At 37.2% G+C, this 23,148-nt stretch overlaps 1 protein-coding gene across 2 annotated transcripts in view; it reads right to left on the reverse strand.

Annotated features, from left to right (window-relative positions):
* Nucleotides 1-23,148, reverse strand: part of phf14 (PHD finger protein 14) — a 112,449-nt gene that overhangs the window by 32,640 nt on the left and 56,661 nt on the right. For both annotated transcript variants that reach the window (XM_015358110.2, XM_015358109.2), the window contains exons 15-17: nt 20,263-20,319; nt 20,029-20,150; nt 5,420-5,537 (exon numbers count right to left, since the gene is read on the reverse strand). In XM_015358110.2, coding sequence (XP_015213596.1) covers nt 5,420-5,537; nt 20,029-20,150; nt 20,263-20,319 — 297 coding nt within the window. The remainder of the gene's footprint in view (nt 1-5,419; nt 5,538-20,028; nt 20,151-20,262; nt 20,320-23,148) is intronic.

Below are 23,148 nucleotides of genomic sequence, written 5' to 3' on the forward strand. Positions count from 1 at the left end.
CCTTCTCGTCCTGCTCTGTTTAATTTCTGTGTAAATTTTCAATGTTTTATTGTACGGATTCTCTTAAAACCTATAACAATTTCAGTATCAGATGAATTCATCTCACGGACCTAAGTGCTGAAGAAGGACCTAAGTGCTGGACTGACAAAAGAGAGGACTTTGAAGGGCTGAGGGGACAGGAGTGAAAGTATTCCAGCTCCAGGAAAGTCTGGAAGAAGCTAGCGTGGAAAGAGGAAAGCGCAAGCTTGCAAGAGCAAGACCAAGAGACTGAGGAGAAGGACACTGGACAAGGAGAAGGGACTGGGTTCTTATTTCAAAAGGGAAAACAACAACTGGTGTTTCAATGAGTCAGCAGGCAGAGCAGTGGCCGGCAGGCAGACAGGAGAGCTCAGAAGAAAGAGCTGGGGACCTGTTTTGCTTCAGTTCGAGGAGTGAATCAGTGTGGTGAAAGAATGTTTTCAGTTTCAGAACTCGTGACCTATTTCAACAGCCCAGGTGCCCTTCTTACCTGGCAATACCGCAGAATATAAAAAATACAAATGCAGAAATACAGAGTTATACCCTTACCAAGTTATAAAAAAAAACAGTAAGGGTTATTTAAAAGCAGGAGCACACCACATAAAATAATTATCTTTAATTCTAAAACCAGCATTCTCTGTACTAATGTAATTTTATATTTTCTTTAGCTTATATAAAAGTATTTCTTTTATCCTCAGTTAATAGAACACACAGTTGATTAAAAATAATTTAATAACAATTAGGTGAAACATCAGTTAATGAAATACAGTATTTTACTCTTAAAGACATTCTGAAGCAGTAAAAAAGCATTTTCCATAGGTCTGTGCAATCAATTGGCTGTTTATGAATGAAACATTTAAAATAGTTCGCTTTTTTATTTGTGACATAAATATGAGGATTTACTTTTAAGACATCTGAAAAACAATTTAGTCATGCTTCTGCACTTCAATTAAAAGGCATCGTCATGAAAGCAATGTGTGTGTGAAATTGCTGGAGCTTGTATACTAACATTTCCATTTACTGTTCTAGTCATACTAAAGTCAAGATTATAAAGTATAGCAATACATTACTTAAAGGATGTTAAGACATACACGGCAACATTTTTTCCAGAAAACAGATTGCAATTTAAGAACTCAAATTTTAAAAGATGATAACTATTTTTCATCTGATGAAGCTGTCATTAACTGATAAGTCAAATGAGCAGCCCCAGTTAATGGATTTCTGACACTTAAATGCTGTTTTGGGTTATTTGGGGGCATTTTTGCAAAAATATTAATTAAGAGAATCCCTTTACACACATCCTGAGCATAACCGCCCAGTAATTCTGTATTTATCTGTTGATTTTACAAGCTTAGGATAGGTGAAACTTTCAGTTCTGTCTGCTTCAGAAGTCTGTTTTCTGAGGGTCTTTTGTGAAAGAAACCAAGTTGTTACTTGGTTACTTCACAAAATATCTGGATTAGATGCTTGGGTTACTTAGCTACTAGCAACCCAACAATTTAGATGAACTCACTTGTAGTCTTTCATGTAGTCATTTTACATGTGCTAATATTTCAGAATGACTGGAGAAGAGAACATCTTTTTTAGAGAACATGTTCTCTTATTAACTATAAAAATCAGGCTAGAATATAACCACTGTCAAAGTAAGTCCTAAAGTTTCTGAAGGTAATGATTCTGATTGTAATTACTAATATTATGAATTCTCTTTAACTGAAAGCCACAACTTTTTTTTTACTCGAGCCACAATATGTTTTTCCCCGCTTAGGAACGGATCTTGTTTTCATTTGTTGTAAAACAAGCATCAGTGATCGCTGCATGTATATGGCATATTTTTGTAATGCAGGGAATAAGCTACATTTAAAACCACAGTGTCAGACCTTTGGCACTATTTCAGCAATGGTTTAGATGTCATACATATCAAATAATATGACTTACATATTATACTTACGAACAAGGTGTACAATCACTACAATGGTAATTATGTTGTTACACTGCTTTTCATAAAAGACAAACGTGTCTGAATTTGTACACAGAACAGATTGCCATTTCTCTAGGTTGTCTTGTATGCCAATATTTGCGACTATGCTTGTGAAAAGGGTACATCAACATCACCTCAACACGCATGTTGAGAAACTGCCTCAAACGGATTTGTCCTTTTCAGTGCTGGATCATTTAGGCTTGCTAAGCAACAGAGAACTGCTGCAGTTTAGCCCATATTCAGTCACTGTATGCATCTTGTTTTGTTTATTGATTTACCTTTATTCATATCGTTATCACATACATCTGAACCATTGCCAAACACAAGTGGAAACAGTAATAGGTACACAGTTTCCAAGTGAAGTACAGACAATACAATTTCTGCTAAATTAACTTAACAAAAATATTCCACTTAGTAAAAGTGAAAAACAGTCTTAAGGACACATTGTTTTTTGCTGAATAACCTTTACCCTTTTAAAAGTCTGTTAGGTACTGATGTAATGTTGTTGTGAATTAAATTAATAACTATTAACAGGTGTTATTTCAACTTTATTCACCTGGCTTCTAAGTGAAAATCATTTAATAAACATATTTTACACTCACAAGTTTCATACACAAAATTCCACACTAAGAGTTTTTTCAAAATGCAGATGGATTTGTTTTACTACAGTATTGGGTATTACACATTGTTAGTTAAGTTTGTTTAAACTGCAAGAACTGATGTTATTTGTCAGAATGTAGTGGCTATCCTTGACTGCTGATATGTGGTAGGTCAAATGAAACAATTTTTGTTTTCTAATTAAAAGGTTAGCTCTGTGATGGAATTACACTGAGCTCTCTAGTAGAAGTAAAGGTATTCTTTTCTTGTGCGGTTTACAGGGGAAACGTTGTACAGCGGAACTCATTAATAAGAATCACTGTATCACTGCTGTAAATTGCTTTCTAAAAAGAATACCTGTTTTTGAAATGGGGAACAATGTTCACTCCTACTGCATTTAATGTAGAAAAGGGTACTGCTGTTGCTGCACAATTACATAATTAACGCAACATGAGAATTTGAAGTTAAAGAGCAAAAAAACACAGGTAGGTGCCATTTGGAAAAGGTACAACAAGGGGAAAATTTCAAAAGAAAGAAACTCTAGGTCGGAAGATGCAAATAAAGCTTAATTTGGAAAAGCCAAGTTTAAAGTACTAATGAAATCCACCGGAACAGCATGAGAGTGACTTCAACGGGGCAAGTGCATGACAAGTCACAAATCAAAACAGAGATGTGCAGGCTTTGAGGGGATGATTAAATGAGGCTGTGTCTAGTCCTTGGGCTCAAGAGACTTTGCCTTGTACTTCAATACCGCTGTCAAGAAGTACTCTAGAAAGCAAAGACTTGTTTAATCCTGATGGCCTTTCACCTACCACATTTTCAGAAAGACTGTTTTAACTCTTTCTTTTTAAACTTCAACTAATACATTCACTCATGGCTTCTGTAAAAAGATAATCCTTATAATATAACAGCAGGTCACCTATCAGTAGTAATTCCTTATTCCTTGCTTTATAATAGCCTCTCTCACACAAAAGGCAAAGACTTTAAGGTATAAAAAATAAGAACAGAATGCAGTCATCAGTATAAACTTCACATTTCTTTTCATTTCTGAAAACCTGTTTTCAGTTCAAACCCAACTAGTTCAAGCCAAGAACAAATGTCAATTGAAATACATCTACATTTTTTTATAAAAATATAAAAATATTGTATTTTAATGAAATACAAGGTCCATGTTAATGAGAAAAATGACATGCACATACTTAATACATTCCTTTATTGCTGGCTACTATTCACTGGAAAACTAATTACTAATGCACAGCACACTTCACTTCAGTACTCTCCAGGAACACAGAAAGCTCTTCATAACATTTTCACTGTGGTTTCACGTATTTTACTCTTGCAAAAACTATTAACCCACAATCTTCATGCAAATGCAGCTTGAGTAATGGCACTGTTAAAGTAAGACTGGATGCCCTTTAAACAAAATTGAATGCAGTTACATTTATTAATTTAATTAGGCTCCAACGGAGCCACGTAAAATGCAGATTACAATATAATTCAATAAGCAAACCATTATTTTTATTCTTGTGGAACTTGTGCCATTTTCAGGAGCATTAAAATTAAAATGAAGCGGGGCTTGAAAGGTCTTTGGAAAAAGTCCCTCATTTTTTTTGAGGGGGAGCAGAAAAGGACCAACCTGATAATAAGCTGTCATGTATAGACTGTGGCGCTCATGAAGGAATTTCAGGCAAAACTCAAAGTCTAAGGAAGCTTAGAATTTAACAAGCGCAGTCTCTGCTGGCCTCACAGCAATCAGAATACACTTTCAACTTCGAATAGTTACAGATTCCCTTTGATCCATAATTAAGAGCTTAACACAGTTAGAGCTTAAACTATGCTAAAACTTTTGAAGACATCTTTGAGTAATTCATGCAAGGGTGCTGCACAATAATATATCAATGTAACAGCATGTTTTCCAAAACACACACATGTATTCATACAATCAAATGCATACACACTGAACAAAAGATGTAAATGAAGTGGAGGCCGACTTATAGTGTAATATGAATCATTGTTACTCCTGTTAGCCTCTAGCTCTATTGCAGCTGGCAGGCTTTCTCAGAAAAGTAATGTGACACATACAGTGATGTGTTTAAGATCTGAAAGCCTGTCAGGACCTTTGTGATGAACATTGCCTATTACTGAAAAGTGACAGGCAGTATTACTAGCTAAGACGATACTGCCCTAATGCCCTGCAGCAAAGCTACTGACTGTCCGTTATTTGACAGACAAGGAAATATAGGAATATATTATTACAAAGAGGAAGAAGACGCTAACAGGATTACAACAAAGTACGCTACATGGATTGTGAGGAGACACAGAAACAGAAGCACACTGCCTACAACACACTCTAACCTGATCACACCAAACAAAGCAAAATTCGAAATCACTCTGCTTCTGAAAGTTTGAAAATAACCTAAATTTCTACAAACATGCTTTGCATTAATTTTGTGATGCACTTCTTCTGTAAATATCTGAATTGATAAAAACCTTGGTTAGTATCAGGAAAGATTTCCCTTATTATACCTTTTCTTAGTGGCAGCTGCCTCCGGTTTTACTGTAGGTTTACTCTTTTAGTTCACATTCTCCAGTAGCAACTTTAAAACAGCACTGCTTACCAGCAAGATGGCTATTCCAAAAAACAGCTAGAAAACTGCTTTTTATTTTTCTAAGACAGGTTCCGCTATCTTTCTAACTTTGTGTTTTTAGAAAACATTTATCTAAGATGTCTGAGGTGTGAGTTTAATGAACTAGTTGCAAACTAGTGCACTACTTTTTTTACTACTGCAACTTGAATTGTGGGTGTGGAATTAGAGGACCACATACCTTAGAAGACGAGGTGTCACATTCTTGGCAGATCCAGCCATAGCCTGTCTGCTTCGGGGACTTCTTCAGAGGAGGGTCCAAGCAGCCAAAGTGATAGCACAGCCGACATTCATCACATCTGAGAAAGTGGACAACTGCATGGTTAATGACTGCAGCATGCGAGCAACACGAGGGTGAAAAAATAAAATATTGCTGCATTGGTTGGCTTGCGGCATAAAAAAAAATTACAGAGAAAGAAACTGGGAAACAGCTGTTTCACAAAACGTGTTCAAATGTGTTAAGGAACTTGACTGCACTGCAAACTGCTGAAACCAAGTGCAAAACTGCAGTAAGAATCACACAGAAAAAATCTCATATAGTCTATCCTTCAGCTGAAAGATTGTAGCACAAAAAAGACCGACTGCACAGTGCAAATGTTTCTGACTAGTTGGATTAAGTTGGATTAAGGGAGAACTGCAGGAAGGTCAGATCATTCAAAATCCAGAGAGGACACCAAGATCAATACCTTTACTCTTACAAAGTGTCATTAAATCTTTAATGAACAAGTAGTCAGGATTTTGGCTGAACATCAAAGGACAGTGCCTCCTACAGCACTCTGCCCCCTGGAAAACTGTGGTTTAGGGACAAGAGCACTACCTACAGGTCTCCCACTTTTCCTCAGACATCTCCCATTTCACTACTGACCAGCCACAGCCTTGCCTAGTTTTTGAGATCTGACAAGATCAGATTCCAAGTCCTCCCACCTCTGGCCAGGATACATGTAAATTATGTGACAACAACTAACACTGCTGTTACCATTAAAGTAATCAGATGAAAATCTCAAGGGTACACAAGAGGGCAAATATCGCTGAAAGTAATAACAAAACAAACATCAGCGTATCACTCTAGGTAATGTGTATATGTCATCAGTTTAGTTAACACTGAAATGAAAATTAAATAGTAGAAATGCAAGCATTTACATGCTATGAAAATGCTTAACACTTAATGTAGTTATTAAAATCCTAAACTGGGTTTTTATATTTGAATGATTATGATATTGACCTTAAACCAAATATCTATCAACAGTATATTCGGACTTACAAACAAAATACATTCTTAACATTTTTCAAGAAAGCAACTATTAAAAAAACTCTGGAAATGCCGTGTTATTGAAAATCTAAGAGGGCAATGTATTTGTCTTGGAGAGAGCTAATGTAGTTAGTGAATCTTTATGATGTTTAATGAAAACACAAGAGCCATTTATCATTCACTAGCTACAGTTTATTGTGTGACTCTCCTTCAGTCAATGCTGCTTTGGACTCTAATGTTTTTAAAACCCACCAGCTACCTTCCTGTCCATAATTAACTAATTATGTAGAAATCAATAGTGTGGATTCTGATTTTTACAATGTAAATCAGATAAATGAGATAACAGTCAAGGGTCAATCTAATTTTATTTTCAGAATCCACTGCCTGAATTCATTTCCATTATGTCACGACTACCTGCACGAGAGGGAGTCTTATCAGCTGGCCTGCAGGAGGTTGGTAACGAGCACTGGGGAAAAAAGGTTGCATTTTCACGGTGCAGGAAAGGCTACAGAAAAGACACATTTAAAAGTCACAAGATGTCAAGAAAATTGACAAAGAGCCGGTTCTCGCAGACAGCGAAACCTATTCGACATTCTCTTGGTAGCCGTGCCAATATAGGACCTTTAAACTAATTACTGCAAAGGTGTCTGGATCACAATTTTAATGAGCTTGTACTTATAAAAATATTCCAGCATATGGATTAAGCTTCTGTCAGAGAAAAAAAATAAATAATTGGCTACATGAATTTACTTGATAGCATCAGTAGATGGCGGTGTGGGTACCAACATTATTTCTAATTTCTGGCCACAATTAACACACAAGGCTAGTTTAATTCCAAAGATATGTAAAAAAGAAAAGGATACAAACATTCAAAAGACTGTAGATTGTATTAAAAGGTATGGCCTTTTCTTACTTTCAATTGTGTTTCTAGAGCATTCAATCAGGAGATTTAGAAAAGTGGCTGCTTCTAAGGCAGTGAAAGAAATTACTTTTCATTTTTCCCCCAGACCAAAAACCATAACTTTTGGAAAATGAAATAACAACGTTATTTTTGTTCCAGTTTTACCCAACACATCTAATTTTTACCTCTTCCCTGAAATCACTGCAAACAGGAATAGATAGCCTGTCCCTGTTCAGACTGAAATTTAGAGCCGTGGTTCATGGACAATTTAGCACAGAAATATAATCCTCTGCTGCCTGCAACATTGTGATGTACAGCAGATGAAAAAGAAAACCACTCACATGATTTAAAGCAAACGGGGAAAAAACGCAATGTACAAAGAGAGAGAAAAAGCACATTACAAATAAGCAAACAAAAAAAGGTTAAAAAACAATTCACTTTCTATCTTTGCAGAGGGTTAGGTGGTGAAAAAAGATGCTTTCTATGCCATGTCTCTCAAAGCTACATCACAAGGCTCTGCTGGCGGTCTCAGTGCAGATCTGGTGCAGCTGACAAGCGAAATGAGCACTTGTCTCTCTGCTTCGTCTCAAGTGGGAGCCTCCTTCGGGAAGGCTGGGGACTGACAGGCAGGGGCCACACAGGCCAGGGGGGCTCACGGTTCCTGATTGCACTGTGGCAAGTGGCACTGTTAAGAAAGGGTATTTTCACTTGTAAATCCGTAAAAAAAAAAATTGAGTAGTTCTAATGCCTTTGGATGCATTACAGAGACAGTTCAGAAAGATTCATAAGTTAAAACACTGTCAGACTGGAAAGAATCAAATATTTATGGGACCTCAGGATTTAGTCATACTCTTTTCACCCACCTCCCCAGTGAAAACACTAAAATCAGGAATACAAACGCATCAATTGGTCTTAACGTGTTTATTAACATGCTGTAGACATTCAACTGGATTCTGTCTTTATTAATTACCATGGGGAAAATGTTGGAAATGTTTTTCCTGATTTTTGTGTATCATGCAGTTTTGCGGACATCACACACAACAACATATTATACCCATTCTCTCAGAAGAACTACTAGTCACTCTGCTTGCCAGTTTTGTCCACCTAACTATTTTTTTACACAAAATTTCACTTCCTATTTGGAAAAATCGGATATCAAGCATTGTTTTTGCATTTAGATTTGTTGAGTTTATTTACTTAATTTAATTGAGTATAAAACTTATCTTTTAATACAAGTCTAGTTAATTCAAAATCATTTAACCAAATAAATTCATGATGCCTGGGGAATTATGACCATGGATATTTGAGGTGGTCCCATTTTTCCATATTGCCTTCCCATATTGTTGATGAAATTATGAAATTATTTGCATCAAACATTCCTAACATGAAGGACCTCATTTACTCAATTACAGCACTGGACTCAAACGCTCTGAAGTGTTTCTGCATTTTTCCTGCACACTATTCCCATCACCCTGTGGAAAACGAGGATTTACTAGGACAAAACAACAGGAGCGCAGTGCTGTTGCCACCTCAAGACTGAATATGTGACACTGGGGATATGAGCTCACAGACTGATGTCCATTTTCCAGACACTGCAAAGTCCAAATTACTGCCTCTTGTAAATCAGCCCCTAAGTGTTGTTATATCATGCATAATTAGCATATTTTGGTTCCACAAAATCTCAAATGGCCTCTAAATCATAGCTTTGATGTAATTTGCATTGTTACTGTGTTGTGCCATTTAAGGGAAGCCTCTGAACTGGGTAAGTGATAGGCTGCAGGTGTGCTGATGGTGTTCAGTAATGTAGGGAGGGCCTTATAAAAATGACTTATCATCCAAACCACCGGTGTTTGTAGCTAATGAAACACAGATATTGCAGCAGCCCCTGGCCTTTATAGAGCAGGGAGGAGGTTGCCACTTGCTCCTTTCCCTCAGGACGTCTTTAAGTGACATGGCCGTCTCCACTCCTCTGCTGGAGGCTAGGCCATCCTGGGTTGTTTGCAGTAAGAAAATTAATAGAAGTGTTATCAGTGTCTTCACTGTTGCGCACCTATACAGACGAAGAATAAAGTCATGTTTTATCCCTGATCTTGAAGTAATAACAGATGATATTAGTTTATATATAAAATGAACCAATGTAATATGCATGTGATTACAACATACAGGACAAGAATCCTCCCAACACTGCACCCCTGTCCGCACATATATAAATCACAGAGGCATGCACACACTAGTCTTGTGTTGCAAAGTATGATGCAAACGAAAACGCAAATAAAATTTCACGGACAACGGTACACAGAATTCCTTTTGCACATAGCCCATTTTAAAGAAGCGTTCATTAACCAGAATTTAATTTCAAAATGTGCAAGAGGGCTGCAGATATTCCACAGCACATTCTGCAGATCAGCACTCGCTTCTAAGTCCATGCCTTACAGCTGAAGGGCTAGACCACCGCAGCCACACATCTGCCATGTGAGCGGTATACCTGACATTTTCTGTGATGAGAAAATCGTTAGTAATCAAGAGATTCTTGCTTACACTGACTTACAATGAGGAAAGACTAACAATAAATGACCACTTAGATGATAAACAGGAGTGAAGAACATGGGTGTAAACATGTACCTACCCAAATCCTGAAATTTGGCAGCTGAAAACAAGACAAATGGATAGAGTGCTGCAGAGAGACTAATGAGAAGTGTTGTATTGTTATACATAAGTGGAAATTGATTTCTGGCTTGTCTTCTCCCTCCAAAAAGTACACAAATTGCAAAAAAACTTAAGCCTTATACTCCTTTGAGCTTTTTTGTTGCAAAATACAAAATGTTTCAGCATTTACTTTTTTAATTATCATGCCTTAATTAACCTTTTGTAATATTTGCTGTATATCGCTATGAACATCTTTCGAATTAAACTACTGCTCAGTGATGCACACAAGGTAGGCCTGGAAAGATGATTACATTTAATTGGAAATGTAAATGTCAAAAACTATTTTTTACATCTTAAAGGGAAAGTAGCACAAAACTAAGACTGCAGCTAAACCAAGTCACATTTTCAGCCCCCTGCAAGGTTTCCACAGTTTGCTGCTTAGTCTGCAATCATGACACATTTCAGATAGACCTTTATATTTAGAATCGTCATAATCCACACCAAACTGAAAAATAAAAAAAGATTTTCAGATTTTTTCAGATTTACAGACTTGTCAGGTAAATTAGAAGATTCTCAGTTGCTTAAGTATTCAACTCCTTTTACAATGGCAACTCTACATCAACGCTTGTGGAAAAGAACAGCATGAAAGGTCACAAATGCAGTGTGACGTTCTGTCTGTATCTCAGCAAAGTGGTTTAACTTGACTTTAGCGTAAATGTTTTCGTCTTCGAGTTCCCTCACAAAGATACTGAATTTCTAAACACAACACACATAGCAACATGACAAATCAACCATGAAGAGTAAGGAGCTTTTGAACCAAGTCATGGATGAAGTGGTAGAGAGGCACAGATCAAGAGAAGGTTACTTATCCCTTTAAGTCCAGTGCAGTCTATCATTAAAAAGTGGAATGTATGCTGTACCACCAAGACACTACCTAAATCGGGTTGCCCTTCCGCACTCAGACACAGAGCATGTGGGTAAGCAGGAAACTGGCTTGGGATGCCACACTAAAGCAGTCAGTGACCTTTAAAGATCGTCAAAGCTCAATGTCTGAAACAGGAATCAGTGGTCCTACATCGGCCTTCTTTCTATATAAATCTATATTGTAAGGGCAAGTAACAAGAAACAAATATGACTGAAAGACTTCTCTTGAATCGCCTATGAGATGTTCTGTGGCAGAAGGTTTAAAGTCTTAATGTAAAGCACACCACAGCACATCAGTCGGTTAGTACCATCCCTTCTGTCAAGCATGGTGGTGGAAGCCTCATTTAGGGATGCATCTCACCAGCCGGAAATGGGAGATGACAGAGCACAATAAGGGTGATTCCCAGAGGAAAACCTACTTGAGTCAAATGAGCATCTAAAACTGGTCAACATTTTCAAAAGACACTGATCCAAAGCTACAATGGAGGAGTTTGACAAGAAGAAAGCGAATGTCCTTTCTCAGAGCCCTGAGAATCTAGTAGTGCATTTGTAGTAAGACTTGATGATTGCAGCCCATCAACAATCTCCAAAAAACCGGAGCAGTTCTGCCGGGGCGCATACATCATCCCAGTTTGCAAAGCTGGTAGAAACGTATCCAAAAACATAGAGAGTAACTGCTGTCAAAGATGACTTCCACCAAGTACTTACTAAGGGGGCTGAATACTAACACAATTATTAAGTTTCACTTTGTATATCTCCCTCACAGTGTTCAGTCTGATCACTACTTGAAAAACTGAAAAATCGGAATTCTTGCAAGTGTGATATTGACAAGGGGGAAGGCTTTCATGGTTGAAAACATTTTTTTTGTTTTCAACAAAGATAAGCATGCATGTTAAATTAAGAGTATGTAAAAGTACTCATAAAGCACATAAAAACTAATTTTAATCATCCCTCTACCCCTCGCTTCTGAAAATAGATTAACAAGACAGGTTCATTTTAGTACATGTCACACAGAGTATGAAGCTTTTTGCTTGTCATCAATCTAAACCAAATGTAACTCTGCAATAACTGTACACTAGTCATTGTCTGCAGATGATGCCAAACTGCCAAGACTGAAGAAGAGGTGGTAAAGAAATTTTAAAAAGACTAAGGCAAACCCAGGTCTAGGCAAACACCTGGCAGATGACAAGCAATGCAGACAATTTCAGAATAATGAAGGCAGAGAAAACATAAATTATAAATTTAAGTTGGGAAACACTGCGTTTGAAGAAACAATGAAATGTCTATGTTTAGACATCATGTTCATCTTCCAGACAATGTGAGCAAGAAACACAAAAGAGAGTGTGAGAATGTATAGTTAAAAGTGTAAAGTTTAAATCAAACCATGTTATGTTAGAAATATGAATAATATACAATTGTGATCACATTACAAAAAGGGTGACCAGATAAATTCCTGAGCTTAAGTCATGTCCTACTCTAACAGCCTTAAAGAACTCTTTTTAATCTTCGGCAGAAAAGACTACAGTTCATAAAAATCCCCAAGAAATGGCTGGAGATGATCCTCAGATCAATAAGTTATCAGCAAACACATGAGTGACGAAACAAGGTAATTTCTTATTTGAAATCTTGTAGTCCTATTTATCTTGAACTAAATGCATAACCAAAAAAGAAAACTGCAAGGATCCAGTATATAAACTACATCATGTAAAATGTGTTATATTAATCTTCAAAGTTCTTTTGAACAATCTTCTTCATGTTTAGATACAGACCTCTTTCATGCTTGCCCTGTCTCAGATCAGATTTTTTCATGCAGTAATAAAAAGACTGCCTTGGTCTTTTAATAAATGCCTGGATGACATTATAGGACCAGTTACTACTTACTACCAGACAAGCTAGATGGGTCAACTGGCCTTTTCTCATTTGTGACTGTTCTTATGCTTATTCTGCAGAGTCAGCCAAAGATGGGCAACTATCACCAATTAATAACGGTAAGAATCCAATGACTTTCTACAAAGTGGAGTCTAATTTCTGACAGGTAGAAAGAAACTTACAAAAATGTAGAAACAGAGTGAATATTAATGGTTAGTAGCTTTCAAAATATAAAGAAGTAATAATACTTTTTGAGTTTTAGAACCGCTTCCTAACAAAGCTCTCTCCAATGCATTCAGAAGGTGCCTGTCACTTAAGAGGAGAGCAGCAGGTGTTGTGATGTCCCAGTGTCTTCTTCAATAATGCACCTCTGTTCCCCTCTATCTATTCCAGAGATTGCACTTAAGGACCTTGTCACAACAAGGTCCTTGATGTTATCAAAGCAATTTGGGGCTACTTTAATCATTGGTAAAATTGAGCAACCTGAAGAATTTTTGGCCTGACAGAATTCAATCACTCCAAAGAGTGGATATTGATTGATGTAATCTTATTTGGGTGCAAAGGAAACTTGATTGATTCCTTTTTGTCTGCAACACATGTCTTTCTCCTCAAGCCAGTTGTATCCCTTTCATCTAATGTTTAATCTGCAAGGAGTTCTTAACGGTTTCCCTGAAGCAGAAGCTCCTTCATCTGAGCTTATCCTTCTTGTTACTTCAGTTCATATTTTATCCCTCAAAGTACGTACTTCAAAAAATGGACTAAAGAGCACTGATATAGTGTATATGATGAGTCACCCTAGATTAAAGCAGATATCATCTGATGATTTAATTAACTATAGACAGCATTATCTAACAAAATTAGCTCACTAATTCTGAAAAGGGCTACACTTAATATACCATGCACAAGCCAAGTGCAAAGGTAGATTAATCCTCTATTGACCCCTTTACATTAAACTGACAAGAAGAGCTTTGCTCAAAGCCATCTTGCTGTTCTGAGAACACTGCAAGATCATAGAAAAACAAATTTTTAATTGCCTTAAATAGGAATTAATGTTTCTAAAACTTATAGCATAATTAAATGCCCATATTGGACATTTTAGGTATCACCAATGATTTTCAAGTGAGCCTTGCAAAGCAGCTAATTAAGTGCTATATAAATGAGTATATTTAAAAACCCTACAATATTTTGGTTAATAATATAACATCAAAAATTGTTGTAAGTATGGCACTGAAAAGTAAAGGCTACTGCTTTTAAAAGAGAAAATATAAGGATGCAACACTCAGAACTAAAACACGCAAGATTATTTTATGACTAGGTTAAAACAGGTCTGAAGTATACAGTCCATATATTGACAAAAAAAGACTTGCTGTATCAACCCTTTCCATTACCATCTGAATAAGTCTTACTCCGGCAAAAATAACAGGATAAATTTATCACAAGAACAGAGTAATTAACTGAGGAGTAACCGTGTGATGAAGTCAATAATGCACAATGCAGCTGTGAATTGATTTAGGGATGACAAAATGCTCCATCGTTCTGCGAGTAGTTTCTATAGCAAGGGTGGATTATCTAAGTTTTCCAACCTCCCTCTTTTTGATTTACTGTCAGTCTTTCCTAGATCATTAAGTGATGCTTTAAAACAAGAAAAGAACTATGATTAAATGAACTGAAGCCTACATACCCCCCCCCCCCGCCCGTCGTATTTAATATATGGAAATCTACACAATTTTAAGGATTTACAAAAGAACAAGAAAAATTGCTTAGAATTATTTTCTCTCAACTACACGGCACCCAAAGTTAAAAATGGTTTCAGCCTAGTTTCCTCATTTTCCACCATTTATTCAGTCTTACTGCAGATGTCCACCAGTAAATCATGCTCAAGTCATCTTGTTGGTATTACTTTGAATTACCATGTTTTGATTAAATTATTCGCACATCAAAGACCCCCTGTGCTTGTTCTCTTCCCTGAAGTCATCTGCCATTAAAAATTGATTTGCGACATGTCTGTGACTTACTCTCCATTCATCCCTCTCCTGTGACCGGAGATGACCTTACAGACAATTAAATATCGTCCTATTCACCACCTTCTACAATCCGTTTTTAAAACATCACTGCTGACAAGACGAAATGGAAAATGACATGTGGTAAGTGGTACACTCATACGTGATGCTTTGCTCCTTCTATCCACTAATTGGAAGCAATGTTCTCCTGATACATAATTTGTCTATGCCCACAATAACAACACAAGGGAATGCCATAAATTACCATTAAAGAGTAAAGTGGCTGTAAACGAGCCCAGAGGATGGAGAACGGCAGAGAAAGAGCAGTGCTGCATGCTCCAGGCAATTTTAGAGAAAGAAGCTTCAAGTAATAGAATTCAGATGCTTGGTCACTCTTCCTCTACATTCCCATTCCAGCTTGGATGTTCTCTTTAACAGGAAAAAGGGGGAGTCAGCAAAAACAGAATGCCACCATTAAATCATTTTACAGGATTCTGTGTCAAAAATGTAATGGGAAATGCACTCATCATTGGAAAGGTTACTGTTCTTCCAGAACATCTTTCCTCTTGGTTCAGGGCTCATCCCTTAATATAACTGTGCCGATACCCACAGCTGGCTGTTCTCCCCGGGTTTAATGTGGCAGATGAAGGATTATGGCATTTACAGCTTGCTACAGTGCAGCGATTCTAGCAGTAACGTAGCAGAAAGTGATCCTGTGATTTAAGGAAAACTGTTTTGTTTTTGTACCAACGCTTAATATCTGAAGCAACACTATCTAGTATTGTCATGCCATGCGGTTTACCAGATTTGCTGCCAAAGCCGCTTATATGAGATTGACAGTCCAAAGGGTAGAGAATCACATTTGCTCTATGGACTCAGCGCTCACTTTACAGAAGTAAACAGACAAATATGAGGAAAGTATTTCTGTCATGATGCCCCATTCAAGAGGTTTATGATAACCATGTTTTTTTTTTCACCAATGAATAGAAGATGACTTAATTAAATCTATAATCCGACTGCTTATTACAAGTTTATCTATAATGGTATTTTCATCTTAATGACTCATGTGGCACCATAATGATAAAGTAGAAGTCAAGTCTATTGAATCTAACATGGTGGTAGACATACCCTCTGCATGAGAGCAAGTCAGGGCTTCCACAAGAAGTACTACAGCAGGTCCTCACATTTGAAGTGTAAGTTTCTGGATTTCCATAAGGCTTTTGATAAAGTTAATCTTTTAAGAGGAACTCTCAGATCACAGGTGGTAGGCATTCATGGAAAAGTGTGTGTTTCTTTGGAAGGTGGTTAATAGAAAACCAGAGTCCAGAAAATGAGTGAATGCTCAGATTAGGGTGATTTAAGTAGTGCAGTACTACAGACATTTGTATCAGGATCACTGTTCTTTATCTTAACAATGATCTAGATTTTGCCAGAATTAACAAACTGGTCATGTGTGCAGACAATACCAAAACGGGATGGTTTTCAAACACTACAGGATCAGAAAAAGAAATTAAAAAACATTTAGCTAAAAATCACGACTGGGATCAATAAGCTCCTAAATACCAATCCTCTCTTCCGTGACATTCATACAGGCGTAGAAGGGAAGAACATAATTTCTATGTTCTTACTGCCAATCTCTTAACAAGGGCTGTTTACAATTAAGTTATTACAAAATGTAACTTTTAAATAAAATGTTTTGCATGGCTGAACAGCAACATACATTCAGAATTGCCAACAAGACAGTCTGTACATAAATCTTATACTGAAGACATTCGCAAATAGTGGATTAACTGCCTTCATCACAGTATAAATCAAGAACACATCTTCTCTTGACTAGTTTTAAATGGACGAGGATGTAAATTACTATCCAATCTTTAACCATATGTTTGCAATTCAAGTTTTAAAATGACTCTTTTGGAAAATTACAAGCTTTTGCACTGCACACATTTTAATATGTGTAAGCAACTTATTACACAATCCCACAAGCCCTAAGGAATGAAGTTCTGGAGGGACAGATGACACCTGTCAAAACACACTGACAGGCCATAGGGTAAAAGTATTCAGATGACAGCACAGACTCTAGGACACGGGAGAGAATAAGATGCTCTACAAAATTTTAATTTTGTTTTGTTTTATCTTCTATAAAATGTTGCTTCCATAATGCCCTAGAGATAAATCAAATGGAAATTAAAATTAACTCTCTATATCAAAGAGACTTGAGTGTTTATGTTGAAAACTGGGGAAAAAACGACAACTGCACCTTGCAGATCATTACATTGAAATTCACGAATGTAATGGAAAACTATACAACTGCATTTAGAGTATTGTGTTCCATTTCAGAAACAAAATCTCCCAAAAAATAAATTTAGCTTAAAGAGGCATGTCAGAAAGCAGTTCTAAAAAACACTGCATTTCAAGCTCAGGAAACGGAAAGTTTCCTGTTACAGATACAGTAGTCCAATTTAGTGGAGTAACAGTGGGGCTGTTGAATGTATCTGCAGTCGCTGCTAACATTTCTATCATATACACCAAGGATGAATACCCTCAGGGACAGACTTTCAGTTTGCAGGATGTACTTTCTGCAGTGGCCCAGCAATTAAGGCAATGGATCGATCAGGGGACTCGTAGTTCTAGCCTGTGACTGATTCAATCAACGAGTGTGAACCTGAGCTAGCTTTATAAAGCTCTGGCCCTCAGCTAAAACATATATTTACAGTATATAACATCTTGATGGATGTGATGCATGTGATTACTAAACAGTGTTTCAAATATATACAGTACATGTAAAGAGTGTCAACAATTGTAGTGAAAGTACGAGGAACAAGGATCATCTTATAATGTCAGTGACTCATTTCAGGATAATACACAGATAATGACTGATCTTGGCATTACTTAAATCCGAAAAAAAGCAGGTGGAAAGAAGATAAAAAATGGAGAAGCATATAGACACAAAACCTTGTGTATTTAATAACCTCTCCAAGTTTTAGATAAACCAGGTCTTAGATCATGAATAGGAAAAGGAGACTTTCACTTTAAACTATTTTAAAACCAGGCTAAATCACATAATGGAATCAGAATTTTCCCCACAATTAGTTCTCCTTCAGGTTCATTTAAATGTTTTGCCTGAAAGATTATTAGCTCTGTTCTTATATTCTGACAGGCATCAGTCACATTCTGCAGTTAAGATTTCCAGGAAAGTTTAACAGTAGTCTTTTTATAGACATTTCCGATATGCAAATATAAAATACATCTGATACCAACAAAATGCAGAAAAAAATATTTAATATGACTTATTAAAATAAGATGAACTTTGATGTAGCTATCATCCCACGATACCAAGGAGAAAAGCCAAGATGTATAAAGAGGGAATTACAGGTTACAATTACAATGAAGGCTAAGCTTTCTATTCAGAACATATTTAGTGACATCCAAGCATTTTGCAGAAGTTTAAATGGTGAACTAAATGGCGCCTATGTAGTAAGAGCAATATCACTGACTTTTTTATTGTTTAACAAACTAAAAAAATAGAATGTGTTATATGTGTATTGGCAAAAAATGTCATCAAAAAAGTAAAAAGACCAGGAAATGTCAGCTGACTGGTTGCCCCAGGACACCTTAGTCCAAACCTGGGTGACCTTGAGTTCCAATTGAGGTCTATTCTTTAAATGAAAGCTTAACTGAATGAATGATTTACTTACTTCCTTGAGATTTCCATAGGTATAGCTGCAGAAAAATCTAATTAGTAGGTACATCAATGTATGAACCGAGAGCTGGCCCGAAGTGGACACTTAAAAAGACTGACACCTGAAGAAGGCTCCACGGCCGAAACATTGTGTCCTCTTTCTTCTTTTTTTCAGCATGGAATAAACCTATTACTTAAAAAGACTGCAGTCTAGAGCCCCGGCCGTGAGGAAAACCTGTTATATCTAAGAGTTTTTAATGTGGGGTACATTTGCAAAATTGCTTTCAACTTTTAAAAGGCAAAATATGATTGTAGCTGTTATCATGTCATTACTGGCTTGTGTGTTTCAGAACTGTCTTTATTCAGGTGTGTTACCCAATATGTAAACAACAGTACCTCTGCCGAACGCAAAGCTCAATGTGGGAGTGTTGATAGAGTGTCACTTCCACATAAGTGTGTTCATCCTAAACTGATCAAATATTAATATTATTAGATGAGAAATAATGTCAAGCAAGACTAAAGAGGCAGAGTAAAGAGAAGTATGCTGAAACTGATAAAAGAAGAACCTTTGATCAAAGAAACAATTTAAATAAAATGAAGTGATAGCATTGGAGATACAGAGCTCAGCTATAATTAATGAAAACTGGTAGAAACAGTGTTGTTGCAGGACCAAGGCTGGAAACCACTGACCTTAAGAACCTGACTTATGCCTATCCAGCCTTGATTGGTATCAATCACGCATACTGAGGAATTTTACTCTGAGATGGTTAAGGACGAGTCCCAAACTCAAATAACCATCCTGAGCTCCGAGGAACTTTCATTACAGGCTAAGCCACACATATATCCCTCTTTACAGTATCTATCATTACCACAAGACATGGCCCTTTATAACTACACACGTTACACTGTTACCAAAACACACTCCTTTTAAAGCTATTTCTTGCAAGTATCAAACATACAGAGAGGGAAGGTTATTTAATACAGTTAATTTTGTGACTTAAATTGAAATTAACGGATGCAAAATTAACACTTTAATGGTTAAATAAGAGTTATACAATCCTAGTGCTACATTAATCACAAATCGTCTAAATAAACAATGTATCACACCTTTGTTAAAGGACTTAGGCATAGTACTGAAAAAGCTAGTGGATGGACCCTTTAAAAAAGCCTAATACCTTCTTATTGGACGGACTGTTATTTATTATTATAAGACCTGTTATGTTTAAACCACTGAGGATAAGAAATAACTCTCGTTTTAAGAAGAGACACAGACAGAGCAAGAAAGATTGACTAAAAACAAAAACATATTATCCCGCCTTAATTACATCTAAATCCACTGTGTAAATGTGTGTGGCAGTTCAATAATGCAGATCAATCAGTGCTTCCGAAGTGATGTTTCCCCCTAAATCACATTTCTTTTTCTCATTCCGTGCTGCCATTTCATTCATTAGACATCAGGTGATCCTAATGAAGAAGGAACGTTAATCACCAGGGGAAATGCCCACAGAGCCTGGCCTACCTGACTAAATTTTCATTGTCTCCTGGGCCCTTGCAAGTGGTGCACTCTGTTCTCATGTCATCTGCTTTGGGCTTCTTCTGCATTACTGACTGGCGCTGTCTTCTCTCCCTCAGAGGAGGATCCTAACCAGGCAAACACAGTATTTGTTTGGCAATTGTTTTCTTTCGTAAATTGTTTTCTTTTGTAAAGCGAGAAATTATTGAAGAAACCCGAACGGGGGGAAAAAAAAAATACCTCTGCTTTTTCTTCTTCAGAAATCGAGACTCGTTTTCTCTTTTGGCCTCTGGTTCTCTAAAATACAGAAACAGTGATAAAACCATCACTTAAAACAAAACCTGATTAGAAATGTAAGAACAATAACATGCACAGCTGAAAAATTGATAGATGGAATTAAAAAGGCACTTCCTGAAACTTCTTCAAATCAAGTGAAGTAAAGTTGTCTGTTTTCTATTGTATGCGTTACAAATCCATTTTTAGGAAGGTACTTGATTTCCTCACTCTTGACATCAGCAGTTAAAGAACAGTTTAATTTAGGGGTTGCAAAAAAACGGACAACAAATCCAGCTGGTCTTGGTCTCAGTTACACAAGTGAAGCTTTAATTAACAGTTTTCAGCTCTTTAACACGTAGGTGGCTGTCCTGTAACATATAGCATTTCATCATTAAAATAAAATCCCAAACCTTTCAGCAGAAAAAAAACCCTGCAAACATTCCAACCAAGCAACTTGTTAGTTCAATTAAGTCTTCAATTAAGTATTTATGCTTGGCTAGAATAAGAACCAACAGCTATGTGGTCTACCCGGAGCAAGAGTGGTATGGCCAATTTCATAAATGTGCCCAAATGCTATCTGGAATCCCTGATCTAGCATGTTAATGAATACCTTTGGGAGAAACAATAGAAATTGTTTTGAAATAGAAATCCTTTCCTAGGACTCTTCATCCTCTTCCTTTAAAATCTACCTGCCTTTGAAGAAGACGGGCCTGCACAAACAAACTAATTGGACAGTCACTACCATCGAGGCCCATGGCTCCACAGAAGCATTGTCACGAAAGATAAAAAATGAACAATGTTATAAATGAATTTACCACACGTAAACATCAGTCATTTATTGCTACCTTATCCCTTCTCAGGCACAGATTGTTTTTTTTTTAGTGGAATGCTAACCCAGAAATTCATACCGACAACATCTGTTGCCATTTTTGATAAAAATAAAAGGAGTTCAAAACCATTGCGTAATGGCACTCTGGCACTGCATGGTGCCTGGTAGGAGTAATCCCTTCATCTTGGGCGCCAGGAGGCCCGTGAGTGTGCCTCACTGAACGCGAGGTGTGGAAATATCCTGCAGTGATGTACACTGCTCTCTTGTTCCAGCCATGTTGCTTCCTAGACTTCTGTTCTCAGGTCACAAAAGAACTGAGGTCCCGTTCAGGCCACCCTCTTTTCCTTCACAAGATAACCTGGCAATGGCATCAGTGAATCAAGACATTCACTGTTTCTTTAGCAGCAAAACAGTTTATCCCATTTACACATATAACAGTTTTACGAGAAACACGCATTTAAACATACTTTAACCACTACACCTGCTTCTCCATTTGTGTAAGGTCTGTTAAAATGAGGTTTTTACACATTGCCACGTTTACCTCGAATAGTAACAGCACACTTTAAACCACATTAAGCAATGGCTAGAAAACGCGCCCAAGGTTGTATGCTGTATTTACAGGAAATTAATCCAACTTTTGGAACTAAACTGACAACTCTGGAACAGAAAAGGACAACACCACTCACAGAAAATAGGTCAGACACATGTAGCTTCAAAAATGGCACTTGTTAATGCCAGAAACAACATTGAAACGACTGCCTTTTCCACCAATTAAAACTTTTTAAGGGTAAATATTTAATTTTAAACTGCGCAGAATGAATAATCACCAAGAGGATTAAGCATTCAGTTTTTCAAAACCAGGACCTCCATTGCACTGGAAAATAATACATTTGCATCTTAAAGTCAGAGGCAGATTAAGGTACTCAGCGGTTTTTAAAGAGGAAGAAAAATCTACAACATATTTAAACAGATTGTGAAAACAATTCCATCTGTTGCCTTTGGCTTTAAACCACATGGCAGATGGAACAGTTATCATTATAAATGCTAACTGCTATAATGTTGCCAATTGGCTTCTAAATTTACTACCACTACTTCTACTACACTACACAAATAGTTTCAAACAACACTTAAAATCTAAATTCTATGGATAAATTCTGTAAAACATTTTACTAATCAGTCACTCTTTCAGCAACCTCTCTAGTTAAATCCATACATTATGTTTGTGCAAACAACAGGACAGTTTCCAAAAATAAAGTCACTCCTGGCTCAGAACTGCCCCATAGCAGGAGAATAATACAATCACACAACTATACCACATGAAAATTAAATACTTGGTTCCCTCAAGCTTTTTTTTTTAAATTAAATGCCAAAATATAAAAGCATTTTATTTTTATTAAACCGTAATGGCTCAAACATATTAAGAGCCTTCATGGTAGCACTGAATAGGAGCAACCTAACACAGCCCTGTGACTTGATGGTGAGTTGGCTCTCTAGTCTCTACGTGCCAGTCAGCTGTGACTTAACAACTGGTCAGCACTGCTGCAGAACGCAGCCCGCATGAGCCCCATCGCCTTTTATACTGCCTGCCAGTCCAGTGAGAGCAGCTGCACACAGCCACAGAAACACGGCAACCTCTCAGGTACGGGGATACACAATAGATGAAGCCTGAAGCAGCTCTCTGCTGTTCAGTTCCTCTTGTGGGCTACATGGCTTTTAATGAAATTGCTCGGCCTGGACACACCCCTTAATGGACATCCAGCTACCTTTGCAGCTATAGCTTTTCACCCTATTTAACAGAGAAAAAACACTTTACTATGGACCACACAGAATACTGAAAACTAAATTTGAAGCAGACAAATGGGAGCAATGTTGATCAGGGTAAAAGAGTAAATAATTCAGTCTCTAGGTCTGCTCTTGACACAGCACTAAAGCATACCTACCCCACCCCTCTCTCCCCCAGACTCCAGGCACTGCAGGCACAGTGGATGGTCACGTTCCCTTATGGGCCTTGGACCTTGCTA

This window comes from Lepisosteus oculatus, chromosome 10, assembly GCF_040954835.1.
Source record: "Lepisosteus oculatus isolate fLepOcu1 chromosome 10, fLepOcu1.hap2, whole genome shotgun sequence".
NCBI classification, from domain to species: domain Eukaryota; kingdom Metazoa; phylum Chordata; class Actinopteri; order Semionotiformes; family Lepisosteidae; genus Lepisosteus; species Lepisosteus oculatus.